The following is a 22,452-nucleotide window of genomic DNA, read 5'->3' as shown; positions in this document are numbered from 1 at the left end:
GATGGTTTGGATTTCACATATTCTGATAGGAAGCTTAAAACAATGATAAAACCATCCATAATTCTAAAATACTCTCCTCTTTTTTCTATCTTTTTCTAATCAAAATTTCTGTTTTGTGGTGAGTTGAATGAACTAATGGTCTTAATTTTTCATCCTGACTGGCATCCAAGGCATTCACTATGTGCATTTTGGCTCACTGTACCAAGAGGTGAGATATAGCCTCCCCTGTCAACTTCTGAGTTGGTCTTATAGCTTCCTTTGGCCAAATGTTGGCATATCTGAGGCAAGTGGAGGCCTGAAAACGTGCTTGCATGTTTGCATTTCCCTGTCTTTGCTATAGAATGTGTCTGGGAGAGCATATTAGAGGATGGGGCATGTGGAACCCAGCAGAGCGGCCCCAGTTGTCTCGTCTGCGACCGTCCTGGGTGAGTTGACTCCTATACCCTGGCAGGTCAGAGCCACCGGGCTGATGTATGGCAGCCAGCTGGAATCAGAAGAAATCTCCAGCTGAGTACAGCCTAAATTACTCACCGTGGACTTGTGAGAGAACAAAATGCTTATTGCTTTAAGCAATTTCAGACCGTTGTATTGCTTTGCTGAGGCCATGGATAACAGTGGATCACACTTATAAATCTTAGAAACTTGGAAGCTGCCCTGCATTAAACAAAAATTGAGCGCTTTCTGTTTACAAAGCATTGTGCAAAACACGTTACTATATTACTTTATTTAATCCTGATAACACTATTATCTAGAAGATAAATAATGTTATTACACAAATTTTAGATGAAGGGAAACTGAAGCTTAGAGAAGGTTAAGTGATTTGCCCAAGGTGATAAAACGTGTTTGGAAGTCAAACCCCAGAAAACTGTTCTAAGACCTTGCCCCTTTACCATTGATGCTTGTCATTTATTCTACTGGTTCCTCCATTTCAGGAGGAACCCTGACCACCTTTGACCCCTGCCCACCTCTGACCCCTCCCAATTAGGAAAAGACCCTATGTTTCAATTTGGAATACAAAGATCACTTTTTATACTAGTTCTCCTTAATACTACTCTTCTTACACACAGTAAATGTCCCTCTTCTCCAGTAGTCTGGAAGTTCTTTTGCAGGTAAGGATTGTAAAATGCTTATTATGTGTTACAGCTACTATGAGGTAGAATTTTTCAAAGGTAATGATCCTATTCAAGTTTTAAGAAATCTAATTATTCCTCCCAAAACAGTTTATAAAAAAATAAGAAAGATTCTACAAGAGAATACATTATGTTTTATGCTAAATACACACACACACACACACACACACACTTAAAAGGGCACTGTTATCCCAAGTTAATTTAATTGATGCAATGCGCAGTAGAGGGTTTTTCTCATTTTGTTAAACCACTTTAGGTATATGGTACTTGAACTTGGTGTTCAGCTGATGTCTATAAAAATAAAACTCTTCTGGTTCCTGTTTTAGTATACTAATATTAGAAACAGGAATTGATATAAACCTGGCACTGAATAATTTGTTTTGCAGTTAGTTTTTGCATTTAAGAAATTCCTTTATTTTATTAAAAAAAAAGAGGAATGCGTAGTACAAAAGAAAATATGGGCCTGAGCAGAAACAGTAAGTGAGGTTTTTATTTATCTTGAATATGAAAACAGGTAACAGTCAAATATTTAAGACTAAATTATTTTTCCTGAACTGCTGCTAGTTATATTAATAGTAATGTGTGTGTGTTAGTCGCTCAGTCGTGTCCAACTCTTTGTGACCCCCATGGACTGTAGCCCACCAGGCTCCTTTGTCTGTGATATTCTCCAGGCAAGAATACTGGAGTGGGTTGCCATTTCCTTCTCCAATATTGGACCTCAATTTCTCATCTGTTGAGTGTTGAAAGCTTTGAATATTTTTATATTGCATGTAATTTTGAAAGTACTTAATTTTAGGTAAATATTAATTTATGGCGTGCTGCGATTCATGGGGTCGCGGAGTCGGACATGACTGAGCGACTGAACTGAACTGAACTGAAAAGTACTAAACATTCTAGTAAAAATTTGGATGAAAGTTCTCTCTCTGTATTTCTCTATTTGTGTAAACGCGTGTAAACATACTTTTCACTGTAGTGAGAATCACTTGAATTTGATCTGGTCTGATAAACTGAGTCAATGTTTGCGATTTGTTAAAAAATTTGGAATATACTTCCTGCATTTCCAAAAGTGATATATATGATTTTCTAATAGTAAAACTAAATTCTTTCGGAATATTTGAAAAAACTGTTTTAGATTTGGTCACTGCCCTGTACTTTAGGCATGCTGCCACCAGGTGGCGGTAGGGTGCCAGACACAAGTTATGTTCAGTAAGGAATTTACATCTTTCACAGCTCTTTGCTTGAGTTCGAAAATAATTTGATACCGCAGATATCCAGTTTAACATAATACACATCCTTAGTAAAATGGCTAAACTTAAATTCTAAATCAACCTTAAACATCGTTAAGGCAGATATAAATACTAAGCTACAAAATCACCTACTTCATCTCTCTCCTCCCCAAATTTTAATTATTTTTATAATGGATAGATTCTAATATTAATCTTGTATACTTTCTTTAGTGATAAATTAACCTTTATGATTTTCTCTGAGTATTTATATTACTTATCAATCTCTTCCATGGCAGCTTGTATGTCAGGCTTCAAAATTCTAAATAGTTTTCTTCTAACAGAGGGATCTCTTTGACTTTCCTTTCATCTCAGAAGGTAGAGGCTTATCTTTTCAGTATGATCTCAGATCTTCTCCCACAGAAGACTCAGAGCACTTCTCCATCGGGATAGCATGAAAAGTGTTGTATTTGTCTTGTATAGAGGACTTTTTCCTCTTTTATTTTCTACACTGTAGAATAATTCATTACTATATTCCTCCTCTCAAAGCTTCCTGAAGCATAGAGCCAGTTTACAGTATTTACCGATTTAACTGCAACGCAGATGAGTCTCCTTAGCAACAGGCTCTGCCCTAAATATCTCCAGAAAAGACTTAAAGAAACAAAATTCCTCATGTCATGCTAAAAATCAGAGCAAAATGCAAACTACAAAATTAACTGACTTTATTATAATTAGTGATACTATAACTGGAAGTGGAACCATTTCAATGAAAAGGGGATACTGAGCTACTTCAAAACACTGTCAGCACTGCCCACTCTTATGGATTATCGAGCTGAAACTTTGGGACAGATTCTAGAAGGGTTTAAAATGATGGATGATCAATTGAGAATGAGCACATGTCTAACCTCTGAGCCACTATCCTGCTCTGCCCTAAGGTTGTTTGTTTCAAGAATAAAAAGAACTGGGTGGCTGAGAGTCAAGGACCAATACTATGTAGTTGGAGGAGAAGAGGCAATAGCAATTTCATATCTAAGCATAGTCAGAAAGAAAAAAAAAAGGAAGTTGGGAGGGGAAAGGCTCTCTGCAGCTTTAGCCTGAATGCTTCTACACAAAGCTGAGAGTCATTCCTCTCACATGCACCCACTCCAGGGGTGGAAATATTCCATGCAGCACTAAGCAGTGCTGGGAGGCTGAGAGGCTAAGGCAGACGGAAGGGGTTGGAGTTGGAAACTGGGGAAGAGAGAGGTCGAACAGTGATTTCTAGAGGCCAGAGTCTGTACAATAAACAGGCTGGCTCTTGATGTTATAACTCTGGTGAGTACTGAGAGCAAAAAGCAAATGGCAGCTAAGCTGTGAAAGCATGCTCTGAGGAAGCTGGCCAGCTCCCAGCCTAATGCTGGGAGAGTGATCTGGGGGAGAGAGAAAGGAAAAAATAGAGGCAAAGAAAAATAGAATAGGGAGAGAAGAGAAAGCAATGGACAATAAAAAGCTCTTGTGTGATTTGAGTCTCACAGGAAACCTATGAAGGCAGTGGAGCAGATATTATTACCTTCTATTTAAAAAGGAGAAACTGAGGCCAAGAGCTGATAAGTGACTTTTTTTGTAAGGTCACATACTGAGTGGTGGATACAGGATTCAAAGTCAAGTGACCTGGTTCTAAAATAAAGATAAAAGGAGAGAGGGTGCATTTGAAGCATGGACACATACCATCTGTCCTATCATTTACTTTATAAACAGTAAGTAAAATTTTCACATAACCAAGGCTGAGACTTTTAAGGGTCAAACTGAAACAATTTTAGCCACTATTGAAAAGCACTTCTGAAAGGTATTGTATTTGTCCTTGCTTCTTTTGAATACTGACTGTAATTTTCCCTCTTCTTGATATGTGGGTTATAACGATGAAAATTGGCTCTATACTTATGGACTCCCACTTCAGTGACACCCTCAGGTTCTAAGGAGGCACACAGGTTTTTACTGCTGTCATGCCTAATACATTCATGGCTAGAAATAGCTGTGGCGCAGAATGGGCTGACTCAGCTCCTACTTCCCTCACAGTCAGCTCTTCCGTCTTAAGCGTGTTGGCTCCTGGCCCCTGCCTGCCCCTTCTGATCATGTCATTCTCTTGACTAAAACCCTTTCAATGGCTCCCCACTTACTACAGTGGTTTTCAACCCAGGCTGCAAATTAAAATCACTTGGGGGAACTTTTAAAAAACTCTTGATGCCCAGATGCTACCACCAAAGATTTTGACTCAGTTGTTTAGGTATGGGTCCCTAGCCTAGGGACTTGGAGAAGGCGATGGCACCCCACTCCAGTACTCTTGCCTGGAAAATCCCAGGGACGGAGGAGCCTGGTGGGCTGCAGTCCATGGGGTTGAGAAGAGTCGGACACGGCTGAGCGACTTCCCTTTCACTTTTCACTTTCATGCATTGGAGAAGGAAATGGCAACCCACTCCAGTGTTCTTGCCTGGAGAATCCCAGACACAGCGGAGACTGGTGGGCTGCCATCTATGGGGTCTCACAGAGTCAGACATGACAGAAAGCGACTTAGCAGCAGCAGCTACAGGGACTAATGTAAGTCGCATGGATTTGGGTTTCTGGACTAAGAGGGATAAACCCTAAACTTATCTTAGTTTACCATCTTAAGAGGATTCTCAGGCCATTATGCAGGGAAGAGGACGTCAGAGAGCCTGGAAGACTCTGAATTGAGAAGATGGAGGTGAGAGTCTAGGGAGACTAAAGTGGCTAGACTTTTCTCTATAGAGTACCAGAGAGGAAAGAATGCTGATCAGCACATGCATATAAGGAAACTATCTGAGGCCAGGTGTAGAAAGAAACACCAGAAAGTATTAGTGGGCATAGTACTTAGAGCTCATACAGGGTTGGTAGTAATTTGAGCTATTCAGGCTGGGAAACCTGGAAACCAGGGCAGTGTTAGACTACTCAGAAGCATCTTGCCTCAGTAGTGCGGAAGCACAGGTCACAAACTAGACGATGTTCTGGTTTTTGCCTAAAAAATCTTAAAAGCAAGACCTGAAAGGACCAAAGTCTATCCAAAGGGCTCCTCTGTGTCTGAGAACAGAGCCCACGAATATTTACAGGAATACAAAAATAGCCATAACCAGCACCCAACAAGGTAGAATTCATAATGTCTGGCATGCAATAAAAGTTACTGGGCGTGGCAAGAACATTGAGGAGAAAAATCAATCAGGTGAAACCAACCCCAAACTGACACAGATGTTAGAAGACAAGGGCAAGACTTCCCTGGTGATCCAGTGGTTGAGCATCCACCTGCCAATTCAGGGGATATGGGTTCAATCCCTGGTCTGGGAGGATTCCACATGCCACCAGGCGACTAAGCTCATGCACCACAACTACCGAGGTCCTCACACCTTAGAGTCCATGCTCTGCAGCAAGAGAAGCCACTACAATGAGAAGCCCACACATCACTAGAGAGTAGCCCCCGCCTGCCTCAGCTAGAGAAAGCCTGTGCGCAGCCACAAAGGCCCAACACAGGCAAAAATAAGTAAATAAAAAGGTACTAGTTAAAAAAAGACAAGGGCACTAAAAAAGTTACTATAACCACATTCATTATGTTCAACAAGTTAGAGAAAAGATTGAGGATGTTAAATAGAGACTTGGAAAAAAAAGAGACTGATATCTAACTTCTGGAGATGAACACTATAATCTCTGAGATTTAAAGTACACTGCATATTACTAATGGCAGATTAGAGATCACAAGAAGATAAATAAACTTAAAGACACAGCAATAGAAACTATCCAAATAAATCCCAGAGAGAAAGAATACTAAAAATAATAAAAAGTATTGGTGAAGTGAAGTGAAAGTTGCTCAGTCGTTTCTGACTGCGATCCCATGGGCTATTCCAGAATACTGGAGCAGGTAGCCTTTCCCTTCTCCAGGGGTCTTCCCAACCCAGGGATCAAACCCAGGTCTTCCACACTGCAGGCAGATTCTTTACCATCTGAGCCACAAGGGAAGCCCAATAATACTGGAGTGGGTAGCCTATCCCTTGTCCAGCGGATGTTCCTGACCCAGGAATTGAACCGGAGTCTCCTGCACTGCAGGCAGATTCTTTACCAACTGAGCTATCAGGGAAGCCCAAGTATCGGTGAGTCGTGGCCTAATTTTAAATAGCCCAACATACATGTGATCGAAGTTTCCAAAGAAGAGAGGCAGTCAGACAGAAAACAATATTTTAAGAAATATGCAGTCACTATGAAAAACAATTTAGAGGTTCCTCAAAAATTTAAAAACAGGATTATCATATGATCCAACAATCCTACTTTTAGGTATATATCCAAAAGAATTGAAAAGAGTATTTCAGGGGGTTATTTTTACACTGATGTTCATTGCACCGTTGTCCACAATGGCCAAGGAGTGGAAGGAAACTAAATGTCTATCAACAGATGAATGGCTAAAGAAAATATGGCATATACACATTCAGTCTTAAAAAGAAGAACATCCTGTGATATGCTATAACATGGATAAACTTTGAGGACATTATGCTAAGAAAAATAAGCCAGTTACAAAAGGACAAATACTGCATGATTCCACTTACATGAGGTATCTAAAATAGTCAAACTCTTAAAAAGTAGAATGATGGTTTCCAGGGGTTAGAGGAAGGAGGATAGGAAAGTTGTTGTTCAATGGAGATAGAGTTTCAGTTTTGCAGGATGAAAAAGTTTCGGAGATCTGTTGCACAGCAATGTGTATATACTCAGCACTACTATACTCTATACTTAAAAATGGTTACCATGGCAAATTTTATATGCTGTTGACCACAATAAAAAAAGTGATTGTGATAATAGTTGCATAACTCTGTAAATATCCTAAAAAGGGTTAAACTGGATACTGTAAATAGGCAAATTATATGATATTTGAATTATACAGAAAGAAAGCTACAAAAACAAGTTGAGGATATTTCACAACAATGATAGAGAATGAACATCCTACATTCCTACAATTGTAGGAACAGTCCTACAACTACATGCAGTGTAACTAAATGAAAGAAGCTCCAAGTAAGGATACACTGCATAAAAACAAGCAAATGGCTCTGCTGTTAGAAATAAGGATGGTAGTTGCTTTCGGGGTCATGGAAAGACTAGTGACTAGAAGGGGCCATGAGGTGCCTGTTGGGTGCTGGTGATTTTCCACTTCTTGTACTGGGTGCTAGCTACGTGTATGTGCTCTTTTTGTGAAAATTCATTCAGCTGACATTTCTGTATAGATTTTTGTGTGTCTGTTTTACCTCTATAAAAAAAGTTTTGAAAAATGGAAGGGAAAAAGTATAAGACATTCACAGGAAGTAATTAAACAAACAAAAAGTAATGACCAGAAATTTTCCAAATTTGATGAAAACTATAGACCTCATATCTAAGAAGAAGTTCACAGAACTTTACACGCAAGAAATTGAAGAAAACCACACCAAGGCACATCATGATCAAGTTGTTTAAATCCAGTGATAAAGAGAAAATCATTGAGTGTAGCCATTGGGCTAAAAGACACATTATATACAGAGAAATAACAACAACAAAACCAAAAAGGAAAGAATAGCAGCAGATTTCTTATCAGAAATACTGCAGAAGAGAGAATGGTGGGTCAGCATTTCTAAAGTACTGTTAACTCTAGAATTCTATCCCCAGCAAAAATGCCTTTCAAAGCTGAAGGCAAAATAAAGTCTTTCTACCAGTGGCCCCACACTATGGAAATGTTTAAGACCTTCAGGCAGAAAGAAAATGACAGCAGATGCAAATAGGTTTATATACAAGGGCATGAAGAGCAGGGATGGCTCCATGGATGTATGACCTGTGTAGCACAAGGATCTGTGCTTCAAAGGTATCTCTGCTTGGCTAAATATCCTTCCACTATTGCCTTACATTTAAAAATAATTTTTGAATGAGACCCCATATTTTCATATTTCACTGGAGCCTTCAACAATGAAGAATTAATAAGGGTCCTGGTGAAGAATACTGTAGCCCATGGAAATGGGGAGAAAGGCTGGGATGCTCAGGCTGCTTTAGATCTGGGTAGGATGCTCAGCCTGGAATGTGGAAGGGTAGTGGTGGCTTCTTCAGAGGGAATTGGAAATGCTTCTATTTTAATCAGCAGAAGAGTGAATGAAATCAATATGGGGAAAAATGAAGTCCACTAAAATAACTTTCTTAATGTAGAAATGTCTAGATGCTCAGAACATGATTTTCATTTTTGTATAGAGATGGGTCATTAATGGCTGTAATCAGAGGGTTTCAGTTATTCATGAAATCAATTTGTTGCTGTGTCTAGACTGTCTCTTCAGTGCCAAATGCCTTGTTTACTTTCTTTTATTAAAAAATTGATTATTTATTTTACTTTACAATATTGTATTGGTTTTGCCGTACATTGACTTGAGTCTTCCATGAGTGCACATGTGTTCCCCATGCCTTGTTTATTTTCATCTCTGTGTGTCTGTGGTGTGTTTTCCAAGATCAACACTCAATAATGCTTATTCCATAATATTAACCCTGAGGCCCTAAAAGATAGCAAGTTATCTTTAATCCAAAAGAAAAGCTATATTCCTTCCAAAGAAGTATTAGTGTTTAAGCACATTTTATTGTGATATAACTTTATCTCAGTTTAGGTCAAGTCTCCAAAGTTGAGAGCAGCATGATAGGTGCAGATATGCAAAACGTGCTGAAAGAGAGTCGAATCAATAATACCAGCCTTAGCCCATCAGCCTTCAGGCCATATGGGAAAGGGCTAAAAATCACCTGAAAGTGAGTATTTATTTGAAAGAGGATTGTTCATTTCATATAAGGAAGGGAGAAGGGTGCTTTTCCCAAAACTTGGGCCAGGCTTCCAGAGAATATATTGAAGAGCTTGCAATTTATTTTATTTTTCAAAGTCCTTATTGAATCTGTTACAATATAACTTCTGTTTTATGTTTTGGTATTTTGGTGGTGAGGCATTGGGACCTTATCTCCTCCACTAGGGATCAAACTGGCACCCTGTGCATTGGAAGGTGAGGTCTTAATCACTGGACTGGCAATGAAGTCCTAGAGCTTGCAATTCAGATACAGTGACTGGTGGTGGGGGGCAGGGTGGGGTGGTGATGGTGGGGGGGGGTGTGGTGTGGGTGGTGGGTAGAGTCCAGGGGCTTTGCCTGATACATAAATGTCTGAAGAAGTCTGAAGCCCAGAGATTGTGTCTAGTTGTCCTGAAGGCTTGTGAAGAGCTAGCTGTACTGACTATGAGTGTAAATTAAATGCTTCAATCCATAGATAATTTATAAAGTTTGCTCTACACTTGAATACTCATATCTAGTTATTTAGTTAAAGCCTTCGGCTTTGATTAAAGTTGTTAACATTTGAAGTGTTGACTGATGTAGCCTCCCTGGTGTGGAAATATGAATATTTCTCTCATTTATTAATGTCCTATAGTGAAAGCATAACCTTTTACTTAAAATAATTGTTTTGGAAATGGAATTATAATATTCTCCTCCTCATTCCTCCCCTGTAGTTTATGAATTTTGTGATTATTCTTCTTGGTTGGGAGTATAAGCAATCATTTGCATTTATCCAATACACACACACACACACACACACACAATCAAACACATTCATACTTACCCAGACAATGCAAAAAAACTTTAGGGAGTAAATTTAATTGCAGTTATAGTAATGAGAGTAGAACAGAGAGGAGTGTGACTTTATAATTCTGATCATAAAATAAAAACATCAAAGCAAGTAATGAGTCTAAATTTAATGTTGAGAGGACTATATTTCTGTAGCATTTAAAGCAAATAAAGTCAAGCTATTAAAGACTGAACACAAAATTAGAATGTTAACTTTGCAAATTTCTTAGTCTATCTCCAAGTGATTAGATTATCACAAAATTTCCCTAGGAAGGTAGAAATTGAATCAACAACACTGCAAAAGAAAAAACAAGAAATTTGACAGCCCTAAGCAAAAGTGATGTAAATATTGTTTCAGCAGCTATTAGGCAAGAAGTAAATGATCTGCTAATCAATTTACTGTTACAGAAATAAGTCCAAATGATTTTCATGGGACGCATATGAGTATTGCTACCTTAATTATTTTATTTGCTTCTACCCAAAGGTATTTAAAACACAGCCAACTGCTGGAGTTGGATTTTTAAAGCTATTCTTACACTTATGAACAGAGATTTAAGACTGCACTGAAGCCTGAATTTTATCTTGTTCTTTCAGTGGGCATTTTTTTCATTATCAATATTGTACAAGATTATAAGTCTGGACTAGAATTATTTCCTTGGTAAAAAGTGAGAGATAAAACTAATGGGAAGAAATTACTAATAAGTTCTACACTGATATTCACAAATGAATAAATTGGATCTTATTAATGTGCTTTATCTAATCAAAATCCCTTAAGTAGGTGCACAGTAATAAAAGATAAACATTGTTTTTCATAACTGCAATACTTTTTTGTTGTTGTTTAGGAAATGGATGATTTTGTGAAGATTTTACAATTATCCATTCATATTTCAGGCAGAAAATATGTAGCCTTTTTACTTAAAATTTCCACAAATGCAGAGCTGTTGAGATTTTTACATAGCAGTGGAAACTGTTGTGTAAACTTGGTAATAGTATATGCAAGACCTGAGTAAATTTTTGAGTGAAAAAACCCCCCAAATCATGTACTTACACACTGCTGACTAGTTTGTAATTCTAACAAGGCTTTGGAGAGGACTATAATTCAGGTTAGAGATTCGCCCAGCTACCATCTGCAGAGGGACCAGTTTGCCTGACAATCTCTCTCAACATTGTCATACAACATAAAATATCAATATAAAAGTGAAAATAATATTAATGATGTTATTAATGGTCATGGCACACACAGAGGTAAAACAGAGCTATTGATGAAATATCAGCTTCTGAATACGAAGCATAGATTAGAGATTGTAAAAACAATTATTGGCAAACACTTCATTTTCTAGGTCTAGATACAACATGGGCCTATAAAACTGGCAATACCTTATGTCTTAGTTTATGCTCGATTTCCACTGCTGACAATGCTGCTACTAAGATATGAGATTTCCACTACTCTCCCCTATGCCTATACTTTGGGTAACTTTGTGACTAAAATCTTTATTAGGTTAGTTCCAATAACTTTTTTTTTTTTCAAAGGCATTAATGTGATCCACCAAGAAAAAGATCTTGGGGGATTTTTTGAAAGATCACAATTTCAAATATATTTTCACTTTTCAAGTCACAACATTGTATAGCTTTCATTTTCTCATGAACATACTTTGAATAAATTTATAAATATACTGAGAAAGTATTACTAGTTGTCTAATTTGCTGACTAAGGTCCGTCTAGTCAAGGCTATGGTTTTTCCAGTGGTCATGTATGGATGTGAGAGTTGGACTGTGAAGAAAGCTGAGTGCCGAAGAATTGATGTTTTTGAACTGTGGTGCTGGAGAAGACTCTTGAGAGTCCCTTGGACTGCAAGGAGATCCAACCAGTCCATTCTGAAGGAGATCAGCCCTGGGATTTCTTTGGAAGGAATGATGCTAAAGCTGAAACTCCAGTACTTTGGCCACCTCATGCGAAGAGTTGACTCATTGGAAAAGACTCTGATGCTGGGAGGGATTGGGGGCAGGAGGAAAAGGGGACGACAGAGGATGAGATGGCTGGATGGCATCACGGACTCGATGGACGTGAATCTGAGTGAACTCAGGGAGTTGGTGATGGACAGGGAGGCCTGGCGTGCTGTGATTTGTGGGGTCACAAAGAGTTGGACATGACTGAGTAACTGAACTGAACTGAATATCAAGTACAATATAATGTACTTGAGGGTTAGTCACTATGATTTAATGACGCTGAAGTTGTTTGTAATCACATCAACAGTCAGCTTTCTCATTCTTTGTTCTCCTCCCCTCTCAGCATACCTCTACATCAAAGACAGCCTGCATGTTGCACTTCTCTCTCCATTCTACAGAGAACAGCACTTACTGAAGCCACTGGCTTTCTTTAAAACTAGCCACTCATTACAAAGCTTCGGGATGCAACTTTCCTAAAAAGCTTTGCTCTTAACCAAAGTGACTACACATTACTTTTGGGCTACAAAAGAATAAATTATGGATACTTAATACAGAATTACTGGGTCCATATGTTATATATGAGATTATCTTATATTTGAATACCTTCCCTGACTAGTTGGAATAAATAAAAGTCTTGAGTTTGAGACCAGTAGAAAGCGTTATAAGCCAGAAGGTACACATTATGCTTGTCTCTCGTTTTAAAACCCAACAGCCCTAACCATCAAATGAAGTACACTTGCAGCAGCTCTAAAGGGCATAAAAATTTTGTTCTCTGATTTCCAAGTCTAAAGGTACAGGTGGTTTTTCTCTATAATAAGTGTATTTATAGAATTAAATGACTTGCAAAGCCTCCTCATCAAGACTGTGAACTTGTCCATACAATTGTCACAAACTTTACATTCTATCAGTCACTGTAAGGAAAATATACTGGGTTGGTGTTAGATGCAGATGTTGTACTCCAGGCCCAAGGAATTTGGCCTCAAGATCTAAAACAGAGTGACCATGTTTTCCGATTCTGATACAATGCTTGTGACAGGCCCTTCCTAGATTGGAGTCAGACTGTATTACAGCAAATGTACCTATGGGGATAATGCTTAAAGAGTCAGTATGGGTGGAAAAGGTTATTGTTCTGTCCCATTTCAAGAGTGGTTAGCCCTGTGGGTGGTGGTTTAACACCCTGAGCCCTGGCATTAAACATGAGGCCTTGTGGCATCACTGCCCGGCAGTCACTGCAGGCATCCACAAGGTCTGGCCACAGTGACCGAATGGGAATCCTTTGCTAGTATGCAGAGCACTGGGGAGAGTGTGGGTCCAAGCCTACACGTTAACTGTTAGCCCCAGTACTTGACTTCTGAGAGACATAAGTCTTGTTTTAACGATCCCTGCTTCAGTGAAAACATTTGATAATAGGGTTCTATTGGAATCTATTCTTTTTCAGAGGGATTATTTCTAATATTAGTTAGGTGAGTGACTCATCAGCTATCTATAATAAGTATTCATTCTTCAGTGGGAAGTGATATTATTCAGAAGATGTTACATAGATATATTTATCATTGACAAGAAAGTGACTTAACTGGAAGCATGTTTGTTTGATCTATGGAAGAGCCCCCTTTGCTAAATGGCTAAGAGTAGCCATGAAGGTCGAGTTCTCAGTGGAGAACTGAAGTCTTCCTGATGCGACTGAAAAGCAAAGCAGTCTCAGTTGCTTCCACTGCCACACAGGCTAGCAACAAAATTAATCAGAAGCTTTTAGTCAGAAAGTGAGTTCCTTCTGAAATAATGAAAGCTTTTGTGAAAGGATAAGAACAGAAAGCTAAGGGTAGTTGATGGTACATTAGAAGAAGGAGCCAAGAATTTGTCCATTTAAAGTGATTTTTAAATTAAAGAACAGTTTTTATAGATGTTCCAGAAAAGATATAAAAGACAGACTTTTAAAAGCAAAGAATAATTAGTTACTACTAATTAACCATCATTTAAAATAATTAATGACATTCAGTGTAAGAGACTGGACTTTTGGAGGAAAAAAATGTCATAAAGAGTAGAAGAGAGTGCTATTGAGCCAGCAGAAATTGTTTGCTTTGTCTTTCATTTTGTGAATGCTTTTTTCAGTTATAAGAATATAAAACTTAAATCTAAGAAATTCTCAAAAAGATTAAATAATTTCTCACTTTTGAAATGTTCATGATGCCAAATAAAATATAAAACCATGATGATTATGCGATCTTTTCAACTCTTTCATGCCTTTATACCATTAGAAATAAAATAGCAGTAAAAACAAAATGAGAAAACTATCAGTATCAAAATCAGTTAAACAGATTTACTTGATTTCTTTGGGCTCAAATACATGGCAACATTTGTTGGCCATTTTTTACAGAAAATCTATGCCAAGTTTATGAATAAAACAATTTAAAATTAGTTGTAAGCCTTGGAAAATAAAATGTTGATATTACAGCAGCTTATATAATAACAAAAAGCAGCCTCTTCAAGTATATGGTTTACATATACAGTTAAGGAATAGAGACAAGGAAACATAACAGAGATAGAAAACTAAAAATGATGACTTTAATCTTAAAAAATGAATAAGAGCAAAGAATAGAATGGGCGCTGATTTGTTATCATGTCCATATCCTAAAGTGACAAAATTTCTTAAAATGGAAATCCCAAAGCTGCCTGGGAGGTTTCCTGAAATAATGTAAAACACTCTGAGAGTCCTCTTAGTCCCCCACTCCAAGACTCTAAAAGATAATGACTGTGGAGCTTGACTAGAATCAAGAGAGACATATATTCAAAACAGAAGGCATATCCATAAATCCTTGTTGAATGTCCAGCTATGAAGAAAGAAACAATTACCCACCTATGGTAAGAATCATCAAGGGTTGATAAGGTGTCGTTAAGAGATCAACTTACGTTAATAAGTTCAACCTCCCAGATTTTTTTCAACAGGTCCATTGACGTGTAGCCATTAATTAGAAAGGCTTTGGTGTAGTCACCTAGCTCAATGGAATCCAGCCACTCAGCCACAGACGTGGGATGGTAGCCATCATGGCCAATGGGTCTCATCTGTAATTAGACAAGCACATCAGGATTAATTTAAGCTGTTTACTTTGTGTTCCAACGACAGAATGCATCTTGCAAATTTATCTGATATGAAGCAACAGATCTTTCTGGATAAGAAAATAAGAAAACCCAAAATACTTGAGGCACAATTCTAAATCATTAATAATTTCATGCTGAATTAGTTTTCAAAAATGCACCCAGAAATTTCCAATTTAGCTGCTAAATCAGTTCCATATTTGAGAGATCTAAATATGTCAAACTTCTGTTGTAGACATTATTGGCATTCTGTTGGATGGAATTTAAAATGATGTCAGTCGAGCAGTTTTAAATTCAGTGCTGAAGGCACAGGGAACTGCACTCCCAAAATGTAGATGATAATTCTCATATGCACAACATCAAAGCATGTGAAAATACTGCATGACTCAAACATCCAAAGAAATTCATGCTTATGCAAGACATGTATTGTAGGTAGTGCAAACATGCTGGAGAAACATACTGCTGTGGTAAGCCAGTAAAGAAGAGGCTTTTGAGTGTTTAAAGACCATGTGTTCTGCAGACTCTACAGTATGTTAGACATGAATAGAGAACTCGCTGGCAGACAGATTCCTATTTTTTTTTTGTCAGCTATATACAGATTTTTTTTTTTTTTTTTACTTTTTTAGGAGAACAAAGAAGTGTGACAGCAACATAATGTTTCTGAGTTTAAATTGGAGTGTGAAAGTAATTTTAAGCACGAGAAACTTCTGGCTTTAAAATTTGTATGGATTATTCTAGTCTTTTGGCTTTTATTTGAAATTTTAGTTGAATTTGCAGTTCTTGGTTTTTTAAGTAACTCACTTCTGATTTGTGCTGCTTTGCATGCCACACCTTAATCGAATACTTCAGTTACTAAGGACAGCCAGCACCTCATCAACTTGATGTGGTCCTTCAGTGAAATTCAGGATGGGAACGGCAGAACTGGGCAAAATGCAACATAGATTTTCCTCTTCCTTTAGATTCAAGGAGATAAATATTAATGGAAATCTATAGGATTCTGATTTACAAGCAGAGAAAAGATTAGTCTGCGCATCAGGGATTCAGATTTTAATCTCAAACATGTTAGGCTTTCTGTCTCTCTGCAGTGTCCTCATTTTTGAGATTTTCCTCATTCCTTTTCTTTTGGAGGGAGGTGCAGTGTTTATTAGGGATCAACATTTGTGAAAGAAGGGATGAAATAGGACTGGGCAGAAGAGGGGCCAAAGTATGATGGAGCTTGATGAAGCGTCTGTGAACCCACTGGAGCTCTGGCACAGTTCAGGCTATTAGAGTGTCCTGGGCATGGCAGATAGGAATGGGCCTTTGGGCCCCACCTCTCTGTTAGTGGATGTTGCTGTCTTGGGAGGAGATGCTCTGGGGTGGGCTCTCTGCCATGCGGGCAGACCCTGGAGATGCTGACGGCTGGAGGCTGTCTGGTGATCACTCTCCCTGAAGCCTAGCAGGTCCTTACTTGAAGGGAGATACAGAAGGTACATGGCCATGTCTTCCAGAATAGCAAGGACCTGGATTCACCAAAGGCTAACTTGTTACTACATTTGGTTTTTGCCTTTCACTCTATACCTACTCACTGATTCACATGCACATAACATCTATCTTTTAAATTTTAGATGAATTATTGGAAAGACATATCTCCTGAACCATTTGCAGACATCATGAAACTTTATCCCTGACACTTTATCGGCATGTCCCAAGAACAAGGACATTCTCCAACATGGTCACAGTATCATCACCCCCAAGAAATCTAACATTGACAAAATGATGTTACCTAACATATAGTTAGTATTAGCATTCCCCCAAAGTAGCCAAAATGTCTTGTGTAGCTGTTTTATTTTTTCCTAGACATGATCAAAAGTCAAGGCAATTATATTTTCAAGTACTTCTACCTTTCTTTCTCTTTTCTTCTTCTGGGATTATATTTACTCCTTCGTTTTTAAGTTCTCTTTTCACCTTTTCTCTTTCCTATTGTTCCACTCCCCAGTCTGTTTTCCATTTCAAGGTTTAAATGTCCTCTGTCTTGACATTACCATGTAATTCATTATTTGCACTGGGGTCTAAACTGCATCAGATTTTTGTATTTCACTTTTACATTGCCTGACTCATTTTAGCTACTCATTAGATGTTTGTTCACATAACACTTAACTCAGTGTTTATTATACAGTAGTTACAAATATAAATGACAACTCAGGATTTGCAAAATGAACTTTACCAGCAGTTGCAAATAAAATTGGCGACTAGGACTCAAAAGCAGAGGCTCAAAGGTATTAAATACTTTCACATTCTACAGAGAATTAAAAAAATACTGGGGCTAGAGGCATTTTCCAGGACTTATTAGGAGGTGGCTGAACCTACTCTGCTACCCTGAATAATCACCCCAGCCTCAGGAAACTCCCTGGCTGTCCCAGTTAATAAGGAAATAAATAGAAAAAAGGGAAGAAGGAATGCAGAGAGAATCATTAGGTTTGAAATTAATAGCTTGCCAGGGATGTCTCTCTGCTAGCCATCTGAGAAGGTGACCACCCCAGCTGTGATACTGGGTACAAACTTAGAGCGTCTAGATGCATCAAGCTGGGGTAGAGGCATATGTCCCTCACCAGAGAACTGTGCAGTAGGGTCCTCATAGGTCACCCCAGGTATTCACACACCATTCCTTTGAGAGAACACCGGTGGCCACCTACCGCACAGAGGTTGTTAATGGTCAGCAGCAGTCAAAGAGCAATGATGGGAAACCCACCAGGGCACTGCAAAGCAAATCCAATGAACTATAAAGAAGTATGCCTTCCCCCAAGTCTCTCCTTCTTTAGCATTAGGGAATTTAGAGTCAGAAAACAGAGAGGTACCAGTCCCTTGGGGGAAGACTAAGTTGGGGTGGAGGTTGGGGGAGAAAATAAAACTGGAGGCTTAAATGGATAAGAACTGAATTTTTAATATTTTATATAACTGTAAAACTATTGGATGTACATGATGTGAGATTGGATGTATGGATGTGAGAGTTGGGCTATAAAGAAAGCTGAGCACTGAAGAACTGATGCTTTTGAACCATGGTGTTGGAGAACACTCTTCAGAGTCTCTTGGACTGCAAAGAGATCCAGCCAGTCCATCCTAAAGGAAATCAGTCCTGAATATTCATTGGAAGGACTGATGCTGAAGCTGAAACTCCAATACTTTGACCACCTGATGCAAAGAACTGACTCATCTGAAAAGATCTTGATGCTGGGAAAGATTGAAGGCGGGAGGTGGAGGGAACTACAGAGGATGAGATGGTTGGATGGCATCACTGACTCAATGGACGTGAGTTTGAGTAAACTCTGGGAGTTGGTATTGGACAGGAAGGCCTGGTGTGCTGCAGTCCATGGGGTCGCAAAGAGTCAGACATGACTGAGCGACTGAACAGAACTGAACTGAAAGCTATCATATATATCTGAGATAACATTAAAAATAGTAAAGAGAGAATCAGCTGAGCTTGATTGAAGGCAAGATTGGAAAAAAAAAAGTCCCATCAGTTTCTGCAAACTGCTCAGAAATCTGGTTACTCCTATGAGACAAGTTCTCCTGACCAACCTTAAGGAGGCAATGTACAATGTGATGTGAAGTCGCTTAGTCGTGTCCGACTCTTTGCGACCCTATGGACCGTAACCTACCAGGCTCTTCTGTCCATGGGATTTTCCAGGCAAGAGTACTGAAGTGGGTTGCCATTTCCTTCCCCAGGGGATCTTCCCGACCCAGCAATCGAACCCAGGTCTCCCGCATTGCAGGCAGACGCGAGATGGAGGGAAACAGTTGGTGGAAAGATGAGAGGGGGGGTAGGGCCACAGAGCAAGTGTGAAGAGGACCTGAGAATGAGTACATTGATGTGTACAGGGGCAGCATTCATTCAGTCGCTCACTCGTTAAACATTTAGCCCATGCCTATTCTGATGAATGTTGTAGAAGAGCAGGAAACAAAACAAGTTATAGTCTCTCTCTCATAGAAATTATAACCCTATTTAAAAAATACGCGAGCAGATGACCAATAAATTATGAAGGCTCTGCACACCTGAAGAAAAGAAGCTATTAGTGTTGAAAGAAGTTACAAAATTAACTTGACACATATTTAATGATATGCAGAATGGTTACTGTGCTGCACAATAATTTCCTTCAAAGCAATTCTTCCATCTGTTCCTTCACTTCTGTTCTTCCTGTCACTACTCTGTTTAGGTTCTTGTTGGTGCTTATAAAAACTAATGCAATAGTCTTTCACTTGGCCTCCCACCTTTTTGATCCAGCTTATACTATGATACAATGGCACCCCACTCCAGCACTCCTGCCTGGAAAATCCCATGGACGGAGGAGCCTGGTAGGCTGCAGTCCATGGGGTCGCTGAGTCGGACACGACCAAGCGACTTCACTACTTCACTTTCACTTTTCACTTTCATGCATAGGAGAAGGAAATGGCAACCCACTCCAGCGTTCTTGCCTAGACAATCCCAGGGACGGGGGTGCCTGGTGGGCTGCCGTCTATGGGGTCACACAGAATCAGACACGACTGAAGTGACTTCAGCAGCAGCAGCAGCGGCAGCATACTATGATGCTACCTCAGTCTCCAGGTTCTTAAGTCAACCCTTGCACAAAATCCTAGAGAAGCTCCTTCTTGATGAAAGCCCAAATGTCCTTTTCCAGCATTCTAGGACAACTGAGACCAAGTACAAAGTTATCTTTCAACCTCATCTCACACCACTCTGCTGTATGTAAACTAACACATATAATTAAACACATCAGTTTGTCTAAACAGTATGCTAAATTGCTAGCCATTCCATGAACATGAACTGTGTGTGCAAGACACATTCATGTCTTTGCAAATATCATTTTCCATGCTTGGAATGATTTCTGCTTTTATTTCTGCAGTGTTTCTCTAGGACTGGCTTCTTGAGCTCTAAGATACAAATTTCCAACTGTTTGCAAAATATCTCATAGAGATGTCCTATAGTATCACCAACCCAAGAAAAACATGTTTCTTTTGGCTCACAAGTGCCCTCCCTCCGCATTCCCCAGCTAAGTTAATGGGCAGCATCACACCATATGCTGTCCCATGTGCGGCACTCCTCAGGGTCGCAGAGTCGGACGCGACTGGGTGACTGGACAGAGGCACACCATCACCCAAGTAGAGGCTTAGGAGTCACCTGACTTTCTCTTTTCCACTTTACCCCATATCTAATTAGGCCAACAAGTCTTCTGCGTTTGATTTACAAAGGGTCTTTCAATTCAATTATCGTCTTCCAAAAGGAACTTTGGAATGTGACAAGAGTATCTACTGCAGTATTGTAAGGATCATAAGACACAAGGTATGCATACTGCCTTGTGCCGTTTTGAATATATGTCTTCAATAACTTAGTTTCCTTCCCTTAGTGCCCTAAATTAGGCCCATGCTTATTTTGAAACTGTATATGTTGAGTCTTTTGGCTGCTAATCTTTTCAACTTCCAATCAAAATTCTTCTTTCCTCTTTCACTGCTTCCTTTTCTTTTTAACCTTGATTTAGAAAGAGTTTATGCCTGCTAACCTCTTTATACTCCCCCTTTCCACAGTTGACAGTTACTTTTAAAAAATATATCTAACAAGGTCCCTCAAGTTGATTGAATCATTTCCAATTCTCTGCTTTCTTCCTGGATGAGAATTATACCTCTGTGCCCCTTGCCAAGAAATCTGCATTGAATCCTGCTATATAGCTGGAGTTACTCCTCCATCCCATTGATGTTGGCTGTGTACTTTCCCGGCCAGGGGAACAGGTAGAAATATCAGTGTGGCGGTCTCTAGATGAGGCCTCTGCACTCTTGTGATCCAATTATCCTTTTGTGTTCCTATACTCTATTATAAGAAAAACAAGTGCTGAGTAGTTACATAACCTCTAGCCCTATGAGAAAGATGAAGACTTGTGGAGCCTAAATCTAGGCTGAAGCTTGGCATCTACCCTAGCTCTCTGGAGCTTGGGTGAGTCCACCTGAAGTTGGCTGAATCATGAGGAAGAAAAAATATACATATATTTTGTTGCTATAAACCACTGATATTTTGACATAGAGGCGAACATGGACTAATAAAGTCACTGTTTATTTCAAAACTCTTGGTGTTTGTATTAGTCTGGGTTCTCCAGAGAGACAGGATCAATAGGCTGTGTATATACACACGCACAAGTCTGAAATCTGGCAAGTGTCAAATCTGCAGGGAGGCTAGACACTCAGGGAAGAATTTGCAGCTCAAACCTGAAGGCAGCCTGAAGCAGAATTCCTTTGACTTCTTTGGGGACCTCAGTGTTTTTCTCTGATTGGATAAAGTTCATCCACATTAAAGGGTAATCTGCTTTACTCAAAGTCTACTGATTTAAATGCTAATTTCACCTAAAAAATACCTTCAGAGTGACACCTAGACTGGTGTTTGACCAAATATCTGGGTATTGTGGCCTAACCAAGTCAACATATAAAATATTTCAAACTCTTTAATTTATGAATTCACTAGCAAATGCGTCTACACGAGACTGAGAGAGACTTGGGAAGCTAAGTTAACGTCAGCATCCTATCCAAGCTGTGTGACTCTCATCTAGTAAACATCAGTGTGCTGTATTTTCACTAATCCTAAACTAAGTAACTCTTTATTTTATGAGTATAATTGTTGGGGCATAATCTACTGTATTTCTAGTATATTTCTACACTTTTGCTCACACCACCATTTCCTCTGTCAGGAATATTATTTTCTCCCTGTTCTCTGTTGAAATTCTATCCATTCTTAAAAGATCCTGTTCAAATGCTGCCTCTTTTATGATGCCTTCTCCAATGCTATCCTTACTCCCAAGTCAAAACTAAATCATACCTTCTACCAGGTTTCTATAGTAATTTGCATAAAATTCTATTATAGCTCTATTAAAGTTTGAATTCTGTTATAGTTAGAGAGGTGAGTATCTGCCTTCGTTAGACTGTCAAGAAGCAAGGTCTTAGCCACTTTTGTAGCCTCTCATGTACCCAGCAGAGCATCTTATATACGGCAGTCATTTGCTAAAGGTTTGCTAAAATGCCTTTTCCTTCTCCAGGGGATTTTCCTGACCCAGGGATTGAACCTGGGCCTCCTGCATTGCAGGCAGATTCTTTACCAACTGAGTCCCTAGGGAAGCCCAGTTTAATGAACACGTGAAGACAAAAGGGCAAATTAATTTTAGTGGCATGGCATCCATTTGTGGGGGAGATGTGTACTTTGTACTACATATTATACAAATGAGGGTTCCTTTTATGGCCTAACTTAATGTTTATAAGTATTTAAAACTATTAAATACCAAGGACCAGTTCTAGAGAGTATGCTGTAGTATGCTGTATGGGTTTCCTAGGTGGTGCAGTGGTAAAGAATCTGCCTGCCAGTGCAGGAGATGCCAGAGACACAGGTCCGATCCCTGGGTCTGGAAGATCCCTGGAG

At 39.2% G+C, this 22,452-nt stretch overlaps 1 protein-coding gene across 8 annotated transcripts in view; it reads right to left on the bottom strand.

Moving 5' to 3' along the window:
- Window positions 1-22,452, bottom strand: part of ANKS1B (ankyrin repeat and sterile alpha motif domain containing 1B) — a 1,164,007-nt gene that overhangs the window by 298,880 nt on the left and 842,675 nt on the right. For all 8 annotated transcript variants that reach the window (XM_040234922.1, XM_040234916.1, XM_040234918.1 and 5 more), the window contains one exon: window positions 14,838-14,990. In XM_040234922.1, the coding sequence (XP_040090856.1) occupies window positions 14,838-14,990 (153 nt within the window). The remainder of the gene's footprint in view (window positions 1-14,837; window positions 14,991-22,452) is intronic.

This window comes from Oryx dammah, unplaced genomic scaffold (genome assembly GCF_014754425.2).
Source record: "Oryx dammah isolate SB20612 unplaced genomic scaffold, SCBI_Odam_1.1 HiC_scaffold_29, whole genome shotgun sequence".
NCBI classification, from domain to species: Eukaryota; Metazoa; Chordata; class Mammalia; order Artiodactyla; family Bovidae; genus Oryx; species Oryx dammah.
The sequence above is the reverse complement of the archived record's forward strand: the minus strand, read 5'-3'. Positions and strand labels throughout refer to the sequence as shown.